Genomic DNA, 23329 nt, shown 5'->3' on the forward strand with positions numbered 1-23329 from the left:
AAAAATCCTTTTTTCATCCTATTTTAATGTTTTTTATCTTGTTTTCTAGCATTGACCTACATTTTTTTTTTTTTTTTTTTAACTGAAGTGATGTCATATTGCTGGGATTCCCCTTCATGTTAATGGAGTTGTGCTGTATTTACCCTGGGAAAGCTTATGACAGAGCCTGCAGGATCAGCAGTGTCATACCTGTCCGTACTTGTCCGTCAGACACCCCAGGCGCACAACTTACTTTCCCTTTTAATGTTGAATGTTACCTTCGTCCTTGTCCTCAGGCAAACTCCATGACCTCATTGACCTGCATGTTTAGTAATGTTCTATTACTGCTGATAACAATTGATATTCTTCAGCACATTTTACAAGATAACCAAAATCACCGCAAAAGCTGTAATGTTAGGGCCCCTTCACACTGTGCAATCAAAGTCTGAACGAGCGTTCGATTTGTGACGTTTATCCGTCCTCGTTCCGAGGTTGCAAAGTGTGACATGGCGTTACGATTTGCCACGCAGCCCAGCATCGTACGATGTGAAAGAAAGAGCAGAACTTTCTTTCGTCGTAAATGTCCCGCTGTGGCGGTCGAAATCGTAGTATGTGACGGCGGTCATACGAGCTCGTAATGCGACTACGTGGGTTGGGCTTCCGCATACCTGTCTCCTGATTGGGCGTGACGTTTTAGCACGCCCATGCTGGTAATACGTCACGCTCGGAGTCGTAGGACTATGGCGGTGTGAAGGGTAGCGTACGATTGCGACGCGTGACGTTCACATCGCAACTACGTCAGAAAAAGCGTTAACATCGTAGAGTGTGACCGCTGGCTACGAGCTCGTACTGCGATGTCGAATATGACGCAAATGCGTCGTAATCGTAGCAGAATCGACCAGTGTGAAGGTACCCTTAGAACTGAAATGTAGCATTACAATATTGTTACATTGTGTACATATATAATACCGCACTCTGCAATTAATGAATACCGGGCTACATACCGTAGTTTACACTTTTGATTGTATGAGCCAACTGTCAGCGACAGGGTGACCATGTCAGATGGACCCTGAATTCGGCAGACACCCCTCTCCTTGTGCTTAGTAAATAATGCTTTGTTAGGTTTTTGAATAAAAAGAAAAAAATAACATTACACGTGTAAAACGTTTTTGAGCAAAAAAAGTAAATTGACTTTTAAACTTGCAAGTACTAAAAAAAAAGTAAAACTGTCTGATCATTAACAGTGAAGAGCGGCCGGGTCTGGTTAAACATTTTTTCTTTCTTTCTGTTCATAAATAAAACCTGAAGCTATGTGAGCATGTGTAGAGGAAAGTAGGTAACTGGGCCAGCAGGTTACTAGGACACTGGAGAATAAGTGAGTTCATTGACTGCTCTTTTACAGCCTGCGCCAGATAAATCCCTTCAGGTCTGTTTACACAGCGCAGTGTTACGATGATATTCCCACAGTATCTAGTAAAGGAGGCTTTCTTCGCTTGTGTCAATGAGATCAGCACTTTTTTATAGAATGGCTGTCGCTTCCTCAGTCTCCATTACTGCCATCTTTAATCATGCCATTAAAGGAGAGGAGGTTAGTGTGTTTAATCTCGACTGTAGCACGAGTTTTGCAAAGGTCCATCAGCACCCGAACGATCACTTGTATAACAGTCATTCACATCGCTGTTACTGTATGAAAGTGAGAAAAAGAATGTGATTTCCACAAACAACTATGGTATATGCCCCAATACACATTACAGTAAAGTTGGCCATACCTGTTGATGATGTTTATTGATTTTGTGTACAGCTAATGTCAGGGAAAAAAAAGGTAGACACGTTGGATTTGCGACAGCTGATTCTTTCGTTCTCTGGGAGAAATGTTGCTGCCGAGTATGACGGTGATTTTATCATAAGACACTCGGCTTAGCTGAGCCTTCCCGTTTGCTCTGTGCATGTCCGAATGTTCAACTGGCAATGATCTAATGTGTATGGGGGAGGTTTTTTTTTGTGCAGCATATAAATTTACTTGCTATATCATTTTTTTTTTTTTATCTGTATTCCTCTTACCGGATTTTATCCAGTCCATCCTAAATGCAGCAGTCAAGGATGAATTTCTGTCCAACTGCTACACCGATGCCTCCACCCTGTGCCAGTCATTGCACTGGTTACCCATTTGCTACTGATTACAATGTAATTCTTCTCTCACTCGCTAAACTATCCTCAGTTCTGCACCACCGTACATCTCTTCCCTTATCTCTATCACCCTACCCGTACTCTCCGTTCTGCATCTGATGTAAGACATCATTCACAATCCAAACCTTGTACTTCCATCTCCAAAACTTCTCTCGTGCTATGACAGTTAAGTGGAATTCACTACCCTAGATAAATACCCAGTCCTCTCATTTTTAAGCATGTTTTAAAGACACATCTCTTTAGACAGAATTATCCCCTCACTTCAGTAATCTAACTCTTCCCTGTTCCAACTTTCTAAATTTTCCCCACAATCTGCTCCCTCCTGTTCATCTGTCTCCACGTCCTACATGTACCCAATAGCACTTGGCAACTGTACTGATACTGGCTGATGACCTGATCATGGCCCGTGTTTATTATGATGGATGGACCACACACACACACACACACACACACACACACACACACACACACACACACACACACACACACACACACACACACACACACACACACACACACACACGTAATTTGTACCTATTATGTCTCCTATTTGTACCTATTATGTCCTATTATTGCGAGCAGGGCCCTCACTCCTCTGGTAACTGTTGAACTATGTGTTACTTTGAAATGTCTGGTGTCTGTACATGTCTCCGCTTAATTATATAGTACTGCAAAATATGGCTCTATAGAAATAAAATTATATTTATATTTTTCTCGCTTATACAGCTCCATCATATTCCACTGCACTTTGCAGACATCGTCATTACTGTCCCCATTAGGGCTCACAATTTAACCCCTCTTAATGACCGCAGATATGCCTTTTAACTGCGGCAGTTAAGGATACTTATTCCTCAGTGCCGCTTTTTAACAGCACTGAAAAATAAGGGTATAGCGCCCCCCAGATTCGGAATTTCTCCGGGGTCTCGGCTAACGGGGGTAGCTGAGATCCCAAAGAACATGATTCACGTCGGTTTTTACTGACCCCATTGTTGCGATTGCTATTATTAACGGAATAAGGCGACCGCAAAAAACAAAAAAAGTCCGATTTCCCATGTAATTTCTCTCCACTGATGTGATTGCACATCAGAGAAGAGAGAAATGGGGTACCCTGATTTCCCCACCCTTCAGTACCTCCGGTGTCCCTGCATCCCCCCTGTGAAGTCCCCCAGCCGGCAGCGTCTTCTACCCGGACGGCACCTGGCAACAATAGGACATTTTTCCTATTGGTTAATTAATTACGATAATTAATAGACCCTATCACAGTGGTAAAAAAAAAGGTAAATCAAACCCCCCTTTATCACCCCCTTAGGTAGGTAAAAATAATTAAAAAAAAATGTATTTATTTCCATTTTTCCGTTAGGGTTGGGCTAGAGTTAGGGTTGCGATTATGGTTGGGCTAAAGGTAGGGTTAGGGGTGTGTTGGGGTTAGGGGGGTTTGAGGATAGGAGTGTGTTTGGATTAGGGTTGGAGTTAGGCTGGGTTCACATTGCGTTAATGTGTGCACGCTAACGGACAGCGTTGCACGGCGAAAATGTCGCAATTAACGCCGTGCAACGGGTCCGTTAGCGTGCCCATTGACAGCAATGTAAATGTCTCCTGCAGCGCATCACTAGCGCGTGCCTTTTTCGGCTCGCGCTAGTGATGTGCCGTTCTTCTGTGACGCGCCTCGGACGCTGCTTGCAGCGTCCGCGGCGCGCCCGAGGTCCGTTCCCCGCTCTCGCAGATCGGGGATCTGCGAGAGTGGGGACGTTAACGCGACCCCAAACACGGCCCCTAAATAAACATTGCGTTAGCGCAATCCGCTAGCGCTAGCGCTAAACGGATTGCCCTAACGCAATGTGAACCCAGCCTTAGAATTGGGAGGTTCCACTGTTTAGGTAGATCGGGGGCTCTCCAAACGCAACATGGCGCCACCATTAATTCCAGCCAATTTTGAGTTCAAAAAGTCAACTGGTGCTTCCTCCCTTCTGAGCCCTGTCATGCGCACAAACAGTGGCTTTCACCCACATACGGGGTATCGGCATACTTAGGAGAAATTGCAAAACAAATTTTGTAGTCCATTTTCTCCTGATACCCCTGTGAAAATAAAAAAAATTGGTTCCAAAGTAAATTTTCAAAATTTTTCCCAAATTTCCGTTTTTTTTTTTTTTCATAAACGCAAGTTATATCAAATAAATTTTACCACTAACATGAAGTTGGCATGGTCATTAAGTATCAATTGGCTCTGTCACTAAGGAGTTAAATTCCCTGTCAGAGCGTCTTTGCAGTGTGTGAGGAAAACCGTTATCAAGAGGAAAACAAGCAAACATGGGAAGAATATACAAACTCATTACTGATGTCCTTTGTGGGGTTTTGAACCCAGGACCCCAGTGCTGCAAAGCAACAGTGTTAATCACCGAGTCATTGTGCTGCCATCAATATGTGCTCACTTTAGTCAGTATAGCTGCCCGCCGAAAGGGTCCTAATGGGAAGCTGACAGCTGGTGTGTCCTGCCTGATCCAGAGCCGGCATGTATCAGACGCTGGCTGTATGATTGAAGCCATGTATGCCTAACTCTAAAATGCTGTATTGTTTCAGAGAAAAGCAGAGTTTAAAAGCTGCTCAGCATCGAGCCGTACAAGTGCCTAGTATGCTTCTCCCCGCCCTTTGCAAGTGACTGACAGGTCTGACTGTGCGCTTGTAGGGAGAGACCTGTCACTCCAAGGCAGTGGGCAGGGAAAAGGCAGCGGAGGACGCACCTGTCCGACTAGTCTGCCGTGCAGCTCGGTCCCCAGCAGTTTAAATAGTTTTTCTCTGAAACACTGTAGCGTTCCAGAGTTGACCATACATAGAGTTAATTATACAGCCAGTGTCTGAGACATGCTGCATGATCCACGAGCACCATGTATCAGCTGGCCGGTTATTTTTAAGGCTCTGAGTTCATACTTGTGTGCTTTTTACATCACGTATTCTGGATGACAATAATGGCAGTCTTTGGCACTAATATTTGTATCTGATATTGAGAACATGCAATCCCAATCCAGAGCTTCCTCTCAAGACTGTATAGCGTAAAAACAATTATTCTAAAAGTCATGGAACTGTCCTGTCATGTCTCCGGTACAATCCGACACATACATATAATTGTAATGGCCTGCTCTGTTAATGAGGCTGCATTTGTATTTCTGTAGATCCATGTGTCCTGCTTTGCTCTGCGGGCTGCATGACTATCCAACCACACACCAGATCCTTCTATGCTACAAAAAATGTCTTAACATCTGTTGATTTTGCAGACTTGTTGATGTTAAGAATATTGTGGAATAAGTACAAATGGCTAGTAGGTGAGAAGGATGCTGAGCTTCTGTAAGAAGGCTTGTAGCCAGAGTTACAGCATTAGTATGTTCAGGAAGTTTTCTGTGATCAGGTGAATTTTGTCCAAGGCAAGAAAATGGGGAAAAATAATAGAAGACCGAGCTCTTACCTAGTAAATCCCCTTACATTTGGGGTTAGTGCAGATGACCTTTTTCTCCGCATTTGAGATAATAGGTCCGATTCTAATCGCATTCTATTCAGTTTGATCCGATCTCAAGGCCATGAAAATTAGACTTCACTTGGATGTCATCCGAGTGTGGTCCGACGTTTTTCCGCAGACCCATGGAGTTGAATGGGTGAGCTCTATCCCAATTCTCAGATGCAAATTGTGCATGCTGCAATTTTTTTTTCCCTTAATATTATCTGCCATTTTCACCCTGCCCTCCTTATCTTTTTCTTTTTTATTTTCGTTATTGACCTTGTGGTATCTTATCCTTACCACAAAATGAAGTCCAAAGGCTTTTACTTTTTGGCCCCTGGACGGGGCCAGCTCCAGGTTTTTATGGATCCCGGGCAAAACAGTCTCAGTGGGCCCAGCCTGCCCTCCTCATCCTTCACATACAGTGCCTTGCGAAAGTATTCGGCCCCCTGGAACTTTTCAACCTTTTCCCATATCATGCTTCAAACCTAAAGATACCAAACGTAAATTTTTGGTGAAGAATCAACAACAAATGGAACACAATTGTGAAGTTGAACAAAATTTATTGGTTGTTTTAAAAAAAAAAATTTGGAAATTCAAAACCTGAAAAGTGGGGCGTGCAATATTATTCGGCCCCTTTACTTTCAGAGTAGCAAACTCACTCCAGAAGTTCATTGTGGATCTCTGAATGATCCAATGTTGTCCTAAATGCCTAATGATGATAAATATAATCCACCTGTGTGTAATCAAGTCTCCATATAAATGCACCTGCTCTGTGATAGTCTCAGGGTTCTGTTTGACACACAGAGAGCATCATGAAGACCAAGGAACAAAACAGGCAGGTCCGTGATACTGTTGTGGAGAAGTTTAAAGTCGGATTTGGATACAAAATAATTTCCAAAACGTTAAACATCCCAAGGAGCACTGTGCAAGCGATCATATTGAAATGGAAGGCGTATCATACCACTGCAAATCTACCAAGACCCGGCCATCCCTTTAAACTTTCATCTCAAACAAGGAGAAGACTGATTAGAGATGCACTCAAGAGGCCCATGATTACTCTGGATGAACTGCAGACATCTACAGCTGAGGTGGGACAGTTTGTGCATAGGACAACAATCAGTTGTACACTGCACAAATCTGGTCTTTATGGAAGACCGGCAAGAAGAAAGCCATTTCTCAAAGTTATCCATAAAAAGTGTTGTTTAAAGTTTGCAACAAGCCACCTGGGAGACACACCAAATATGTGGAAGAAGGTGCTCTGGTCAGATGAAACCAAAATCGAACTTTTCCAGGTCACCACCTGACAGCATCATGGAGGACGTCCTTCTTATCCACAGTGGGACAGGAAACCACGAGAGTTTAAAAGGACCCTACTCAAGCCTCTTCTCGATGAAACAAACGTGGGGAATCCAGAACGATAATAAACCTCAAACCCTTAAACAGATGGTTAAAATACAAAAGGTTCAAGATGGAATCTATAACATCCACGTTTCCCCTCTTAGGAAAAGGGGTGGTAATGTGCACTCTAGACCTAAAGAGTGCATATTACCACGTACCAATTTACTCAGGCCACCAAAAGTACCTCAGATTTGCAGGAGGGCAGGATCTAACACTATCAGTTTCGCTGCCTCCCCTTTAGCCTAGCATCAGCCCCCAGAGTTTTCACAAAGCTAATGGTGGAAGTGGTTGCCTATCTAAGAAATCAGAGCATATCAGTTGTCCCTTACCTAGATGATTTTTTGGTAGTGGCAGACTCTGTGGGTTAGCTCAGGATTGACTGTCATTCATTGATCTCCACACTGCAGAAATTGGGGTGGATTGTGAAGTGGACAAAGTCAGATCTAGTACCCAAACCAAGAATAAAGTTTTTGGGAGTTATGCTAGACTCGTGGGTAAGATTGTCCTATTTACCAGAAGAAAAACTAACTGGCATGGTGAAGAGGATTCGTCAATTTGCAAGGAGCCGGGTCTCCATCAGGGATGCAGTGAAGATCCTGTGACTAATGACTGCCTGTGTGAACTGGAGCCAGTTTCATTCTCAATGGTTACAGCATGCAGTCCTCGCATCCTGGGACAGGAAGCAGAGCTCGCTGGACAGAGAGATACAGCTATCCCCTCGAGTCAAAAGATCCCTGTATTGGTGGACCATACCCAGGAAACTCCGGGCCAGTGTTTCATGGATTCAATCTCTGGAAGTCACAGTCGTCACGGATGCAAGCCAGCAAGGATGGAGAGGACATGTCCAAGGAAGATATTACCAGGGACAGTGGATCTTCAGGTGGGCAGAGAAGTCAGTTCTCTCGATCTTGGCAGTACACCTGTAGGGTACCAGATACCAGGTTGCAGGAACAGGAAGAAGGTAATCGCAACAGAATGGGAATTGAACACCGAAGTGTTCAACGAGCTATGCCAGCGCTGGGGAAGACCAGATGTAGACCTATTTGCGGTCAGACAGAACGCAAAGGTCAGAATCTTCTACTCCCTGAACTCTCTGGGAGGCCCAGCGTGGATCGACGCCCTTTCACAGTCATGGAGCAGGGGTCTGTTGTGTTGTACGCATTCCCTCCTCTCGCTCTGATACCAAGGACTCTCAGAAAGATATATGAAGACAGAGCCTGGGTCATTCTCGTGGTACCTTTTGGCCGAAGTGGAGTTGGTTCCCCTTACTGAAGAAGTTGTCAGAAGAAGAACCCATCCATTCGTCTACTAAGAAGAAAAGACTGCTCCACCAGGGACCGGTTCTGCACCGGAACCCAGAAACCTTCCAGTTATCAGCCTGGATCCTGACCATCAGGTCCTAAAAGCTAAGGGTCTGTCAGACGAGGTTATCTCTACCCTACAAGCAAGTAGGAAGCCAGTGACTTCTGCAATTTATAGGAAAATATGGAAGAGATTCTGCAGTTACTGTTACAGGTGGCAGCCCTCGGTGTATTCTATGACTGTCCCCTATCGTCACACCATTGGACAGGCCGATTCTCCAGGGCGGTTCAGAGGTTAATACCCTTAATAAGGAAAACTGTCCTGCCTTGGGACCTTAATCTAGTCTTAACGAGCTATGCAGTCATCCGTACGATCTAGCGGAGGACCTGGAGATTAGTAGACTTTCGCACAAAACTGCATTTCTAGTGGCCATTACATCAGCAAAGAGGCTAGGAGAGCTTCAAGCCCTATCTATTCAGAACCCTTATTTGCAAGTGTTCGACGACAGGCTGGTCTTGAGACTTGATCCAGCTTTTCTCCCAAAGGTTGTCTCGGATGCAGATATGAATCAGGAGGTGGTACTTCCCTCATTTTGCCAGCTCCCTAAAAACCAAAAGGATGTTAGGGAGACAGTACTCGGATACTTAGAGGCAACTAGGGCCTGGAGACAGGATAATAACTTATTTGTTCAGTACAGGGGTCCAAATAAGGGTAGAAAAGCATCAAGGTCAACTATTGCGAGATGGATCAGATCCACAATTAGCTTGGCCTAATGAGGAACAGGGAAAGAGTCCTCCAGAGAGTCTTAAAGCACATTCATCTAGGGCCATGGCTGCTTCATGGGCAGAGAAAGGGGGGCTTCGGCAGAACAGATCTGCAGGGCCGCATCCTGGTCCAGTCTCAGTACATTCTCTAGGCATTATAAACTAGATGTGGTGTCGACACATTTAACATTCGGCAGGAAGGTACTTCAGGTAGTAGTCCCACCCTAGGACCAATTTCCTTTGGTACTTCTCCATGGTGCTGTCAGGTGGTGACCTGGAAAATGGTAATTGGGCCTACCGGTAATTGTATTTCCAGGAATCCATCCTGACAGCACTATCAGCTCCCTCCCTATTGTAATCACTCCATATTAATGTGATGCAACATTTGTATGACGAATTCTTGTTAGAATAAAATTCTCTTTTTTGCATCCATCCAGATGTGTTACTTTGGAAAATCACTGAAGGGTGGTAGGGGGAGGGTCCTTTTAAACTCTCGTGGTTTCCTGTCCCACTGTGGATAAGAAGGACGTCCTACATGGTGCTGTCAGGATGGATTCCTGGAAATACAATTACCGGTAGGTCTAATTACTGTTTTTGGCAACAATGCTAAACGATATGTTTGGCGTAAAGGCAACACAGCTCATCACCCTGAAGACACCATCCCCACTGTCAAACATGGTGGTAGCAGCATCATGGTTTTGGCCTGCTTTTCTTCAGCAGGGACAGGGAAGATGGTTAAAATTGATTGGAAGATGGATGGAGCCAAATACAGGACCATTCTTGAAGAAAACCTGTTGGAGTCTGCAAAACAGCTGAGACTGGGACGGAGATTTGTTTTCCAACAAGACAAGGATTCCAAACATAAAGCAAAATCTACAATGGAATGGTTCACAAATAAACGTTTCCAGGTGTTAGAATGGCCAAACTAAAGTCCAGACCTCAATCCAATCTAGAATCTGTGGAAAGAGCTGAAAACTGCTGTTCAAAAACTATCCCCGTGATGAGCTAGTGTACTCGTTGCTCGGGTTTTCCCGAGCACGCTCGGGTGACCTCCGAGTATTTGTTATTGCTCGGAGATATAGTTTTCATCGCCTCAGTTGCATGATTTACGGCTTCCAGATACGCTGAATACATGTGAGGAATGCCTGTTTGTTAGGGAATTCCCACATGTATTCAGCTTATCTGGAAGCCGTAAATCATGCAACTGAGGCTATGAAAACTATATGTCCGAGCAATAACAAATACTCGGGGGGTCACCCGAGTGTGCTCGGGAAAACCCGAGCAACGAGTATACTCGCTCATCACTAATTTCCATCAAACCTCACTGAGCTCGAGCTGCTTGCCAAGGAAGAATGGGCAAGAATTTGTCTCTCGATGTACAAAACTGATAGAGACATACCCCAAGCGACTTGCAGCTGTAATCGCAGCAAAAGGTGGTGCAACAAAGTATTAAGTTAAAGGGGCCGAATAATATTGCACACCCCACTTTTCAGTTTTTGATTTTCCACAAAAATTTAAAATAACCAATAAATTTCGTTCAACTTCACAATTGTGATCAACTTGTTGTTGATTCTTCACCAAAAATGTACATTTGGTATCTTTATGTTTGAAACATATGTGGGAAAAGGTTGAAAAGTTCCAGGGGTCTGAATACTTTCGCAAGGCACTGTATATTACACCCCCACCCCCATCCAGGGCCTAGCCTGCCTCCTCCTTCACATATCCTCCTCCCACTTCACCCTTTTGCTTACAACACTGTATGGGAGGGCAACTTATAGCTACTAGGAGCCCAGGCCGCCGCTCTGCTGCCTGAGATGAGGCGTGAGGGTGTCCTCCCTGCTTCTTTCTTCTTGGAATCGCATAGCTCGGGCCCCACTGCTGCCGCACATTCGTAAGGAGCAAGGATGGAGCAGGATGGGGCCACCCCTAAAAGCAGGATCAGACCCAGCCGAAATGGATGTCGGTAAGCGACGCTGGCTGTGTCCATGACGGCGAGTGGACTCCCACACCCTGTTTGTCCAGGGTCCCGGCACTTGCCTGGGTGTGTCAGGTGGTGATGCTGGCCCTGCCCCTGGATGTTGATTACTGAGGAGGTTTACTCTGCAGGGTTTTGAAGGGTTTTTCCATAATGGTCACTCATTATCTATTCCTAGGATACATACGTTTCTGATGCCTGGGTGTGTCATCTCCTGTGGTTGAACATGTGTGTAGTTGCTCAACCCAAAGTTTATGGGACTTAGCTAGCCTAGCCCTGCTGTGGATGGATCATAAGTGTCTGTTCTGGGGAGAACCCCGTTACATGGTTGGTAGATGTCCAAGATATGTATGGTGTTAGCATGTGGTACTAAAGGGGTCTTCCACTTTCAGACACACCCTTGCTCCTGTGCCAACGTCCATGTCAGCGCAGTAGAGCATACCGGACAATGGAAGCTGTGGCGGAGCTAGAACCATTGAGGATGAAAAAAAAGCGCAGGGGATTTCTGAAACTGGAAAACACCAGATGAATTTGGTCTTTAACCCAGCAATGCAGATAAATTGATCCTTAGCCTTGTTATACCAATATCACAGATTTATTGTGTCCGTATACACACTGGAAATTCTGTTATAACTGTCTAAATTATCATTTTTGTAAATCCATGTGGTGAATATAAAATGTAAGACATTTTACCAAACGAATGTACATTAATGACAGCGTTTTGCCTATATGATCAATGGAGGAAATATGAGAATGGGGCTAAGAATAGGGCAGTAACGTATAGTATCACTAGATTACATTTTTTAAGGTTTTCAAATTGTATTCTGTTCACAGTACCTAAAATAAGATTATAGTGAAAGGTATCAGCCATACACCCAGTACATAACATGGGCTCCGTCATTCACAATAGGAGATGGTCGCAGTAAAGGTCCATGAACTTATCACCTAAAGAAGCCGGAGTCCTTTCCAAACAAGTGCTTCTGATTTACAGCAGCCACAAGAGCCGTATCTCTAAATGCTGTGAACAGCAACTCAGGCAAGATGACCCCTTACCCGACTAATCATGTACAGGAAAGATTTGATGGCTCTGTTCGGTTTTGCGTGTCAAATCCATAAATTATAAAGATATGGAAAGTCCGAGTAGTCCATAAATTGCTGTATGCAAACATTGTGGTCTTCACTTTCAATTGGATGAATTGATCAATGCAGTTGGCTGACAATCCCCAAACCCCTTAGATTAAAGTTGGCCAACCATCCAATGAGAGGTGAATCAGGAGCCTCCCGAGGAGGATCGAGCATTTTGAATGATAATTCCCAAGACTTCTATTTTTGACAAGAGAATGCAGTCTTCAGAAGAGGCGGTCGGTGGCTTAGGCTACTTAAACACTAGCGTTTTTTGCAATACGTCGCAATGCTTCGTTTTGGCGAAAAAACGCATCCTGCAAAGTTGTCTGCAGGATTCGTTTTTTCCCCATTGACTAACATTAGCGACGCATTGCGACGCATTGACACGTCGCAACCGTCGTGCGACGGATGCGTTGTGCTTTGGCAGACCGTCGGCACAAAAAAAGCTACATGTAACGTTTTTTTGTGCGACGTGTCCGCTTTTTCCGACCGCGCATTCGCGGCCGGAACTCCGCCCCCACCTCCCCGCACCTCACAATGGGGCGGCGGATGCACTGGAAAAATGCATCCGCTGCCCCCGTTGTGCGGCGTATACAACGCTAGCGTCGGTAACCTCGGCCCGACGCACTGCGACGGGCCGAGCCCGACGCTAGTGTGAAAGAAGCCTAACTCTGCTCATGCCATGAAAATCGCGTGAACATTAGGCCTCACTGTAATTATTGCATATAAGGCAATCCTTCTAAAGAATCTTTTCTTTGTGTGCTTGGTGCCTTACCCTCCTGGTTGCCAGAGGAGAGCAACGCCATATCCATGCCCCTGTAGCCCGAGCAGGAGCCATTAAGCCACATGCTGTCAGTACCCTTACCATCTGTATTTCGGATATGTTTTTCTGCAGTAAAGATATATATATATATACTATATAATTGTCTAAGGGTCACTTCCGTCTGTCCTTCTGTCTGTCTGTCACGGATATTCATTGGTCACGGCCTCTGTCTGTCATGGAAATCCAAGTCGCTGATTGGTCGAGGCAAAACGCCCACGACCAATCAGCGACGGCTATAGTCTGGCAGCAAAATGGCCGCTGCTTTATTGCCCTGCAGTCAACGCTGAGCGCTCACACAGGGTTAATGCCAGCGTTAATGGACCGTGGTGTAACGCACTCCGTTAACGCAGCTATTAACCCTGTGTGATCAACTTTTTGCATATGCAGCATCAATAGTAAAAATGTTACAAATAATAATAATTAAAAAAAAAAAAAAGGTTATTCTCACCTTCGGACGACGCGCACTGTCCTCGGCAGTGCAAGCGGCAGGTTCCGGTGCCAAGGATGCTATGCGAGAAGGACCTGCCATGACGTCGCGGTCACAGGACATCACATCACAGGTCCTGCGCTCATACCAACCCTGGGACCGGAAGCTGCCGCGTGCACCGCACACAGGCGCCAGGACTTCAAGGGGCCTTCGGAAGGTGAGTATATGTTTATTTTTTATTTTAAGTATTTTTTAACCACGCATATAGTACCCACATTGCTAAATACTACATGGCCTGTGTTACATACTGCGTGGGCTCTGTTATATACTACATCTCTGTGCTATATACTATGTAGCTGGGCAATATACAACGTGACTGTCCAATATACTACGTGGCTGTGCAATATACTACGTGCTCTGTGTTATATACTACGTAGCTGTGCGATATACTATGTGGCTGTGTCGGTTCTGTTATATACTACATCGACTGCAATATACTACGTGTCTGTTATATACTACGTGGCTCTGTTATATGCTACGTGGCTGTGCAATATACTACGTAGCTGTGCAGTATACTACGTGCCTCTACAATATACTACGTGCCTCTACAATATACTACGTGGCTATGTTGTATACTACGTGGCTCTGCTATATACTACGTCGTTGACCAATATACTACGTAGCTGTGCAATACACTAAGTGACTGTTATATACTACGTGGCTCTGCTATATACTACGTGGCTGACCAATATACTACATACCTGTGCAATACACTACGTGGCTATGTTGTATACTATGTAGCTCTGCTATATACTACGTACGCTGTGTTACATACTACGTTGCTCCGTTACATACTACGTCGGTTGTGTTATATACTAAGTCACTGTGCAATATAGTACGTAGCCTGTGCTATACACTACCTACACATTCTAGAATACCCGATACGTTAGAATCGGGCCACCATTTAGCATGTATATGTATGTGTGTGTGTGTGTGTGTGTGTATATATATATATACACATATATATATATATATATATATATATATATATATATATATATATATATATATATATATATATATATATATATATATATATATATATATATATATATATATATATATATATATATATATACATATATATATATACACATACACTCATACACTCACTGGCCACTTTATTAGGTACACCTGTCCAACTTCTTGTTAACACTTAATTTCTAATCAGCCAATCACATGGCGGCAACTCAGTGCATTTAGGCATGTAGACATGGTCAAGACAATCTCCTGCAGTTCAAACCGAGCATCAGTATGGGGAAGAAAGGTGATTTGAGTGCCTTTGAACGTGGCATGGTTGTTGGTGCCAGAAGGGCTGGTCTGAGTATTTCAGAAACTGCTGATCTACTGGGATTTTCACGCACAACCATCTCTAGGGTTTACAGAGAATGGTCCGAAAAAGAAAAAAAATCCAGTGAGTGGCAGTTCTGTGGGCGGAAATGCCTTGTTGATGCCAGAGGTCAGAGGAGAATGGGCAGACTGGTTCGAGCTGATAGAAAGGCAACAGTGACTCAAATCGCCACCCGTTACAACCAAGGTAGGCCTAAGAGCATCTCTGAATGCACAGTGCGTCGAACTTTGAGGCAGATGGGCTACAGCAGCAGAAGACCACACCGGGTACCACTCCTTTCAGCTAAGAACAGGAAACTGAGGCTACAATTTGCACAAGCTCATCGAAATTGGACAGTAGAAGATTGGAAAAACGTTGCTTGGTCTGATGAGTCTCGATTTCTGCTGCGACATTCGGATGGTAGGGTCAGAATTTGGCGTAAACAACATGAAAGCATGGATCCATCCTGCCTTGTATCAACGGTTCAGGCTGGTGGTGGTGATGTGCAGCCGACAAATCTGCGGCAACTGTGTGATGCCATCATGTCAATATGGACCAAAATCTCTGAGGAATGCTTCCAGCACCTTGTTGAATCTATGCCACGAAGAATTGAGGCAGTTCTGAAGGCAAAAGGGGGTCCAACCCGTTACTAGCATGGTGTACCTAATAAAGTGGCCAGTGAGTGTATGTGTATATATGTATATATATATATATATATATATATATATATATATATATATATATATATATATATATATATATATATATATATATATATATATATATATATAATCTCTATATCTATCTCTGATTGCCGTACAGCAGAGCTCTTTGAGTTAGAACTCTTCGTGACAGATTCTCCCGTTTCGCCCTGCCTCTCTGGAGATATTGCAATGTTGGCACAGAACTATGTAAGTGCGTGCCACGTTCAGCAGTGAATCATCAATTAATTTCTAACTATTTACAAGTTTTCTGTCGATGCTGCATGTTGGATTTAATAACATATAGGAGGATACTTGATTTCTGTAAATTTTTTGGAAGTATAATGGGAGTAATGGAAAATGAAGGCGACGTTCCCTTGCATACAGACATATCCTCATGTTTGGATGGCTGTAACACGCATATGTGTAGCATGTAGAGCTCCGCACTGAAGAGAACATAATTGTATTCACATCTTGTCTTTCTTCCAGAATTTAATCTAAAGATGCTGAGGATCAGAGGATTGTGAAGATTTACCTCTCCTGGTAACGACCTGCACTGCAGGGCAGATCCTTCACTCCGACCGCACAGAGAAGGTAACCACAGATGCTGGCTGTAAGATTGGTGGGGAAGGAAATGGCCACAGATGTCAATATTAATAGTCACCTGTAATAAAAAGAGCGCTACAATGCTGTAGCATGGATCCTGGTGAGGATAGCTGCACTCTGTAGATAGGCGAGATGTTCACATGGATTCATATTTTCCCAAAATATGGTCCCTTATTAAGTTCTTGTCAACCAACATGTAACAAGGGCAATTACACAGAAGCAGTACTAGAGTTGGCACCTCTCATGCACGGGGCCGTGAGCCATCAGGCCTCATTTACATGTGCAGTTTAATTAGAATTTTGTAACTGGCTCCATAAAGTGTTTATATTGATTCCATATTCAGGACCTATTTTGTGTCACACACTAAAAAAGAGAATGTCTACGCTATCAGCCTGACAAACACTTCTGAGTCCTGATGACCTATTCTCAGTCCTGATGACCTATTCTCAGTCCTGATGACCTATTCTCAGTCCTGATGACCTATTCTCAGTCCTAATGACCTATTCTCAGTCCTGATGACCTATTCTCAGTCCATATCTGGGGTATATAAAGTTTACAAATGGGAGCAGTGCTAATGCGACTGGCCCGGCTGTAAACTACTGACAGATAGATAGATACCGTATATACTCGAGTATAAGCCGGGATTTTCAGCCCATTTTTTTAGGCTGAAAGTACCCCTCTCGGCTTATACTCGAGTCATTGTTCCAGGGGTCGGCGGGGGGGGGGTGGAGCGGTGGCTCTTACATACTCACCTGCTCCCGACGCGGTCCCTGCATCTCCGATGGTCTCCAGGCGCCGGCAGCTCTTCCTGTGTTCAGCGGTCAGGTGGTACCGCTCATTAAAGTAATGAATATGGACGTGACTCCACTCCCATAGGGGTTGAGCACATATTCATTACTTTAATGAGTGGTACCAGTGACCGCTGAACACAGGAACAAGCTGCCGGCGCCAGAGAGACCATCGCATCGGAGAAGCTGCCAGGTACTGCGCCGGGAGGGTGAGTATGACGGGGGAGTGTGAGCATTGTGATATTTACCTGTCCCCATTCCACCGCCGGGCGCCTCTCCGTCTTCTGCATGCTCTGGCTGTGACGTTCAGGTCAGAGGGCGCGATGACGTGGTTAGTGCGCACCCTCTGCCTGAACAGTCACTGCAGAGAGCCGGAAGATGGAGCGGCGTCCGGCGGTGGAACGGGTACAGGTGAATATTGCAAGTGCTGGTGTCCCCACCTGCTCGGGACAAGAGGCGAGTATGTCTTTTTTTTTTTTTTTTTATCGCAGCAGCATATGGGGCATAATATTCTATGGAGCATCTAATGGGGCCATAGTCAACCTTTATGCAGCATTGTATGGGGCAAATGTTTCTATGGAGCTTCTTATGGGGCCATAATCAACCTTTATGCAGCATTATATGGGGCAAATGTTTCTATGGAGCATCTTATGGGGCACATCATAAACTTTATGGAGTATTATATGGGGTGTATTTTGTTCGGAGCATTATATGGGGCTCCTGATTCAATATGGATATTCAAAAACACTTAAAGGGAACCTGTCACTTGAATTTGGCGGGTTCTTTTTTGGGTCATGTGGGCGGTGTTTTCGGGACTTTTATTAACCCCTTTTTTTCCCGCTGGTCGCATGCTGGTAGCGAAATTGACTTGCCGTTGATTCGCTTTCCTCCCTAGTTAACGCGTGCGCAAAGCAATCTTGCCCTGCGCACGCGCAGTATGCTTTGCCCAACTGCGGGCAAAGCCGAAAACCATTAGTGCGCATGCACTGGCGCACTATGTCCGGGAACACAGCAAAATACTTCCGGGACATAGTGCGCCGGCGCATGCGCACTAATGGTTTTCGGCTTTGCCCACAGTTGGGCAAAGCATACTGCGCGTGCGCAAGGCAAGATTGATTTGCGCACGCGTTAACTAAGGAGGAAAGCGAATCAACGGCAAGTCAATTTCGCGACCAGCGTGCGGCCAGCGGGAAAAAAAGGGGTTAATAAAAGACCCGAAAATACCGCCCATATGACCCAAAAAATAACCCGCCAAATTCAGGTGACAGGTTCCCTTTAACCTACTGATGTCTCAATTAATTTTACTTTTATTGGTACCTATTTTTATTTTTGACATTTACCACCCTAGGCCTATACTCGAGTCAATAAGTTTTCCCAGTTTTTTGTGGAAAAAGGTAGGGGTCTCTGCTTATACTCGTGTCGGCTTATACTCGAGTATATACGGTAGTTATATCTCAGCAATGAATTAGGGCCTGGCGGAAGGAGAAAAGTGGCCAGATAATTTTATGGCGTTGCTCATAGGATCCTCTGGGGTGTGTTTTTAGACTGCTCTGAATAATTACCCTGTGAGTGCCCCCTTGTTTGGTTAAGACCATGAAGATAAGCACTAAATAAAAAGGCCCATAGCTCTTTAACCGTGTGATGGCTTTAGTTAAAAAAAAAAAAAAAAAAAGATGCTCAGTGGAGCTTCAGAAATAATAATAATAATAAAAAAGAGCAACAACTGGCTATTATTTGCCCTGGTGATAAGTCCTCTTTAGTGGAGTGCACATTTTTCATACTTGTCTTTACTTGGATGGGTGTTTTTGTTGGTTCTCTTGTTTCATTGAAGTGTGTGTTAGTGATTTTCCTCTGACTGCTCGGAGCCGTGTCAGGTCTTGTTTTTCTCCTCGTGCATCTAGTGAACTTTGTTTGCTTTCGACTGTTGTTTGCTTAAATTGGCAACTTGGCAGCTGCCCGGTCATGATTACACCAGTATGAAGTAAATACGGAGGAGAATCAGCCGGCGCGGAGGAGTCTGGGAGCAGCGCACCGAGCAGCAGGTTAATCATTAGGAATCCTATTATAGGCAGTAAATTAGAGATGATAGAATTGGTCATATACCGAATTTCCTTCCTGATTTGTGTCAGGACTCGCTCTTAATCACTTCTCATCTTTTCACAGACCACACCAGCTTACAAATGTCTCCTACAAGGTTAAAGTGTGGGGTTTTGTGTTCTCTTCCATAAGAAGCCATAAGATGAGCTCCATTGCAGACAGGTACGTTTATTATTATAGCGCCATTTATTCCATATCGCTTTACATGTGAGGAAGGGTATACATAATAAAAGACAAGTACAGTAATCTTAATCAATACAAGTCACGACTGGTACAGGAGGAGAGAGGACCCTGCCCGCGAGGGCTGATGTAAACGTACAATTCTGCTATATAATCCATGATATTGGTGCCACTAGACTTTCCATAACTCCACATTTGCTGATTTTTATTTTTTTGGCACTTAAGGCTCTTTATTTGCTTGTGTCGCTTCTGTGTATGAGTTGGGGAAAACTTCTGGTACATACATCTAGCCCATCCATAGACCTCCATTTGCCTAACGCTGTCCTTTTTCAGGCTCTCCGTTGCATGACGAGGCACAATATCCTGAATTCTTCCATACAGATTCATTCCACACAAAAAACCCACACCGCATGTGAATTTGTGAATTACGTGTCCCTCACACTTCAGTGTGAACTGACCCTTACATATACTGGCTGATTACGATTGGCAGCCATCACGATGCAAATGGGTGTCATCCAGATGTTCACAGACCCAATGTAGTGCTTAAAGCTGCATTGTACTAGAGTCAGTGAAATGGAGGATAGATTAATGTGTTAAAATGTATGACATTTAGTGAATGGTGGTGCTTTGTATATTGACGAGCAGAAGGCTTTCCGATCGCACACGTACTGTGGAGCTGTTGGTATTCCTATGGGTGCCATATAAATTTTGTCCATGTTCGTAAGGACCTCAGTAGTGTAGAAGTCTACAAAAGATAAGCCAGAAAACTATGCAAAACCTAGAAATAAAAAGGAATCTAGGAGGGTTTCTGCTATCTACCTTGCAGCCAAAAGACAGAAATCCTAGGACCCATCTTTTTGTATATTTTGCAAAGGAAAGAAGGACCGAGTTCGGGCTCGTGCACACGACCCAGTGTTATTCAGTGGAGATGTGCAGATGAATGATATTTTTTTTACAGACCAATGCCACGTGTGAAAAAAAAATGTCCACATGCCTGATTTTCATCCAGAAATCGGATGAGACTCGCTCAATTCAAGTCTATGGATGTGAGAAAAAAATTGGATGCCATATGGAGACACAATATGGCATCCTGTCTTTACAGAGACGTTACAATTCTGTAACATAGGAAACTGGTCCTGTAAATGAATAATGGCGGCTGCTGTAAAAAGCAAACAAAAAATAGGTAATGGGACGGACCTATGCATTTTGGCTGTAAGCCTCATTTATGGGCCTCCTGAATAAGCTCACCGCCGAAACTCGTAGGTGAAATAGAAATCAAGTTTTATACATTTTTCTGTAATGATATCTCACCGTTGGATTCCTTTTCCTTTTGTATATACTGTGTGCAGAATTATTAGGCAAGTTGTATTTTAGAGGATTATTTTTATTATTGATCAACAACTTTCTTCTCAATAAACCCAAAAGGCTCATAAATATCAAAACGTAATATTTTTGGAAGTTGGAGTGGGGTTTATTTAGATTTGGCTATCTTAGGAGGATATCTGTTTGTGCAGGTAACTATCACTGTGCAGAATTATTAGGCAACTTAATAAAAAACCAAAAATGTTCCCATCTCACTTGTTTATTTTCACTGTGCCAGTCACACACACATGCACTCCTCCCCGTCTGGATGGTGCGCATGCGCCGGTCTCGCATCTCTTAATAAAAACCAAATATATTCCCATCTCACTTGTTTATTTTCACCAGGTAAACCAATATCAAAAAATTTCTGACATGCAAAAACAAAACCCCCCAAAATTAGTGCCCAATATAGCGACCTTTCTTTATGATGACACTCAACAGCCTTCCATCCATAGATTCTGTCAGTTGCTTGATCTGTTTACGATGAACATTGCGTGCAGCAGCCACCACAGCCTCCCAGACACTGTTCCGAGAGGTGTTCTGTTTTCCCTCCCTGTAGATCTCACATTTTATGAGGGACCACAGGTTCTCTATGGGGTTCAGATCAGGTGAACAAGGGGGTTATGTCATTATTTTTTCTTCTTTGAGACCTTTACTGGCCAGCCACGCTGTGGAGTAGTTGGAGGCATGTGATGGAGCATTGTCCTGCATGAAAATCATGTTTTTCTTGAACGATACCGACTTCTTCCTCTACCACTGCTTGAAGAAGTTGTCTTCCAGAAACTGGCAGTAGGTCTGGGAGTTGAGCTTCACTCCATCCTCAACCCGAAAAGGTCCCACAAGTTCATCTTTGATGATACCAGCCCATACCAGTACCCCACCTCCACCTTGCTGGCGTCTGAGTCGGAGTGGAGCTCTCAGCCCTTTACTGATCCAGCCTCTGGCCCATCCATCTGGCCCATCAAGAGTCACTCTCATTTCATCAGTCCATAAAACCTTTGAAAAGTCAGTCTCAAGATATTTCTTGGCCCAGTCTTGACGTTTTATCTTATGTTTCTGTTCAAAGGTGGTTGTTTTTCAGTCTTCCTTACCTTGGTTATGTCCCTGAGTATCGCACACCTTGTGCTTTTTCTTACTCCAGTAACGTTGCAGCTCTGAAATATGGCAAAACTGGTGGCAAATGGCATCGTGGCAGCTTTACGCTTGATTTTCCTCAATTCATGGGCAGTTACTTTGCTTTTTTTGCCCAACACGCTTCTTGCGACCCTGTTGGCTATTTGCCATGAAACGCTTGATTGTTCGGTGATCACGCTTCAAAAGTTTGGCAATTATAACACTGCTGCACCCATCTGCAAGACATCTCACAATTTTGGACTTTTCAGAGCCCGACAAATCTCTCTTCTGGCCCATTTTGCCAAAGGAAAAGAAGTTGCCTAATAATTAAGCACACCTTGTAGAGGGTTTGATGTCATTAGACAACACCCCTCCTCATTACAGAGATGCACATCACCTGATTTACTTAATTGGTAGTTGGCTCTTAAGCCTGAACAGCTTGGAGTAGGACAACATGTATAAAAAGTCTCAAAATACATCTTGTCTAATAATTCTGCACACATTGTATGTTGTTTAAAGTATTACTTTCTTACATTCTGTAATAGTATATTGCGTACATTTACATCGCCACACTCATTTTGCTGCAGGAGCCATGTTTGGGTGTATGCATGTAGATTATAAAAAAAAAAAATTATGCCTGTAGATTATGCTGTTAATAATTTTTCATCTTTGTCCGGTAACAAAGTTTTTTTCTTTCTAGAGATGACGGGAGTAATTTTGATGGACTTTTGGAAGAAGATGACAGGGATAAAGCCAAACGGTATTTTGTGTTTTCATTCAACCATATTGAATTCTCATAGGCGAGCTGCTGCATGTGCTGGAAAGAGGGATTTAGTTTGTGTGAAAACATGTGAAAGGGGTAAATAAACTGATATTCCAATAATCTCTTATACCGAGGACTACAGACATGGATTACAGGAAATTTCAAACTATAGAAAAATTGTATATAATGTCTGCACATTGATGCCATGAGCATGTGTAAAGCCGGCCACACACATTTGATGGATGTTGGCTGGATGATACTTTAGCACAGGAGTGCTCCTTGGGCCGAGTGCTCCTTGGGCCGAGTGCTCCTTGGGCCGAGTGCTCCTTGGGCCGAGTGCTCCTTGGGCCGAGTGCTCCTTGGGCCGAGTGCTCCTTGGGCCGAGTGCTCCTTGGGCCGAGTGCTCCTTGGGCCGAGTGCTCCTTGGGCCGAGTGCTCCTTGGGCCGAGTGCTCCTTGGGCCGAGTGCTCCTTGGGCCGAGTGCTCCTTGGGCCGAGTGCTCCTTGGTTCGCTATGAGAAAGCTGCTGAGTGATACGTCAGCGGACGGCTTGTCTCTGAAGAACAGAGTCTGAAATTGGACATGTGCACTCGACATCTCCCCTGACCTTCAAGTTAGTCTTCGCCCCCATACACATTAGACCGTCGGTTGAACCCGTTGATATTGGTGAGCTTGTATATGAGGGCCATCAGTCTTTGTTGAGCTGCTTTTGGTATATTCGGTATATATGGGTATATTTCCCATTAATCCAGAAAGATACAATATCTGTTGCTTTAAGAGTTAGATTAGATAGGACGAATCTTGTTCTGAAACCTGTTTCACATGTGAAGTTCAGGTCTTTATTCCTATGCAGATTGCAA

The 23329-nt window shown here is 44.1% G+C and overlaps 1 protein-coding gene across 2 annotated transcripts in view; it reads left to right on the forward strand.

Moving 5' to 3' along the window:
• CLOCK (clock circadian regulator) overlaps window positions 1-23329 on the forward strand; it is an 86169-nt gene that overhangs the window by 25366 nt on the left and 37474 nt on the right. For both annotated transcript variants that reach the window (XM_077279740.1, XM_077279741.1), the window contains exons 2-4: window positions 16051-16155; window positions 19119-19214; window positions 22408-22467. In XM_077279740.1, the coding sequence (XP_077135855.1) occupies window positions 19195-19214; window positions 22408-22467 (80 nt within the window). In that variant the 5' untranslated portion in view covers window positions 16051-16155; window positions 19119-19194. The remainder of the gene's footprint in view (window positions 1-16050; window positions 16156-19118; window positions 19215-22407; window positions 22468-23329) is intronic.

This window comes from Ranitomeya variabilis, chromosome 1, assembly GCF_051348905.1.
Source record: "Ranitomeya variabilis isolate aRanVar5 chromosome 1, aRanVar5.hap1, whole genome shotgun sequence".
NCBI lineage: Eukaryota > Metazoa > Chordata > Amphibia > Anura > Dendrobatidae > Ranitomeya > Ranitomeya variabilis.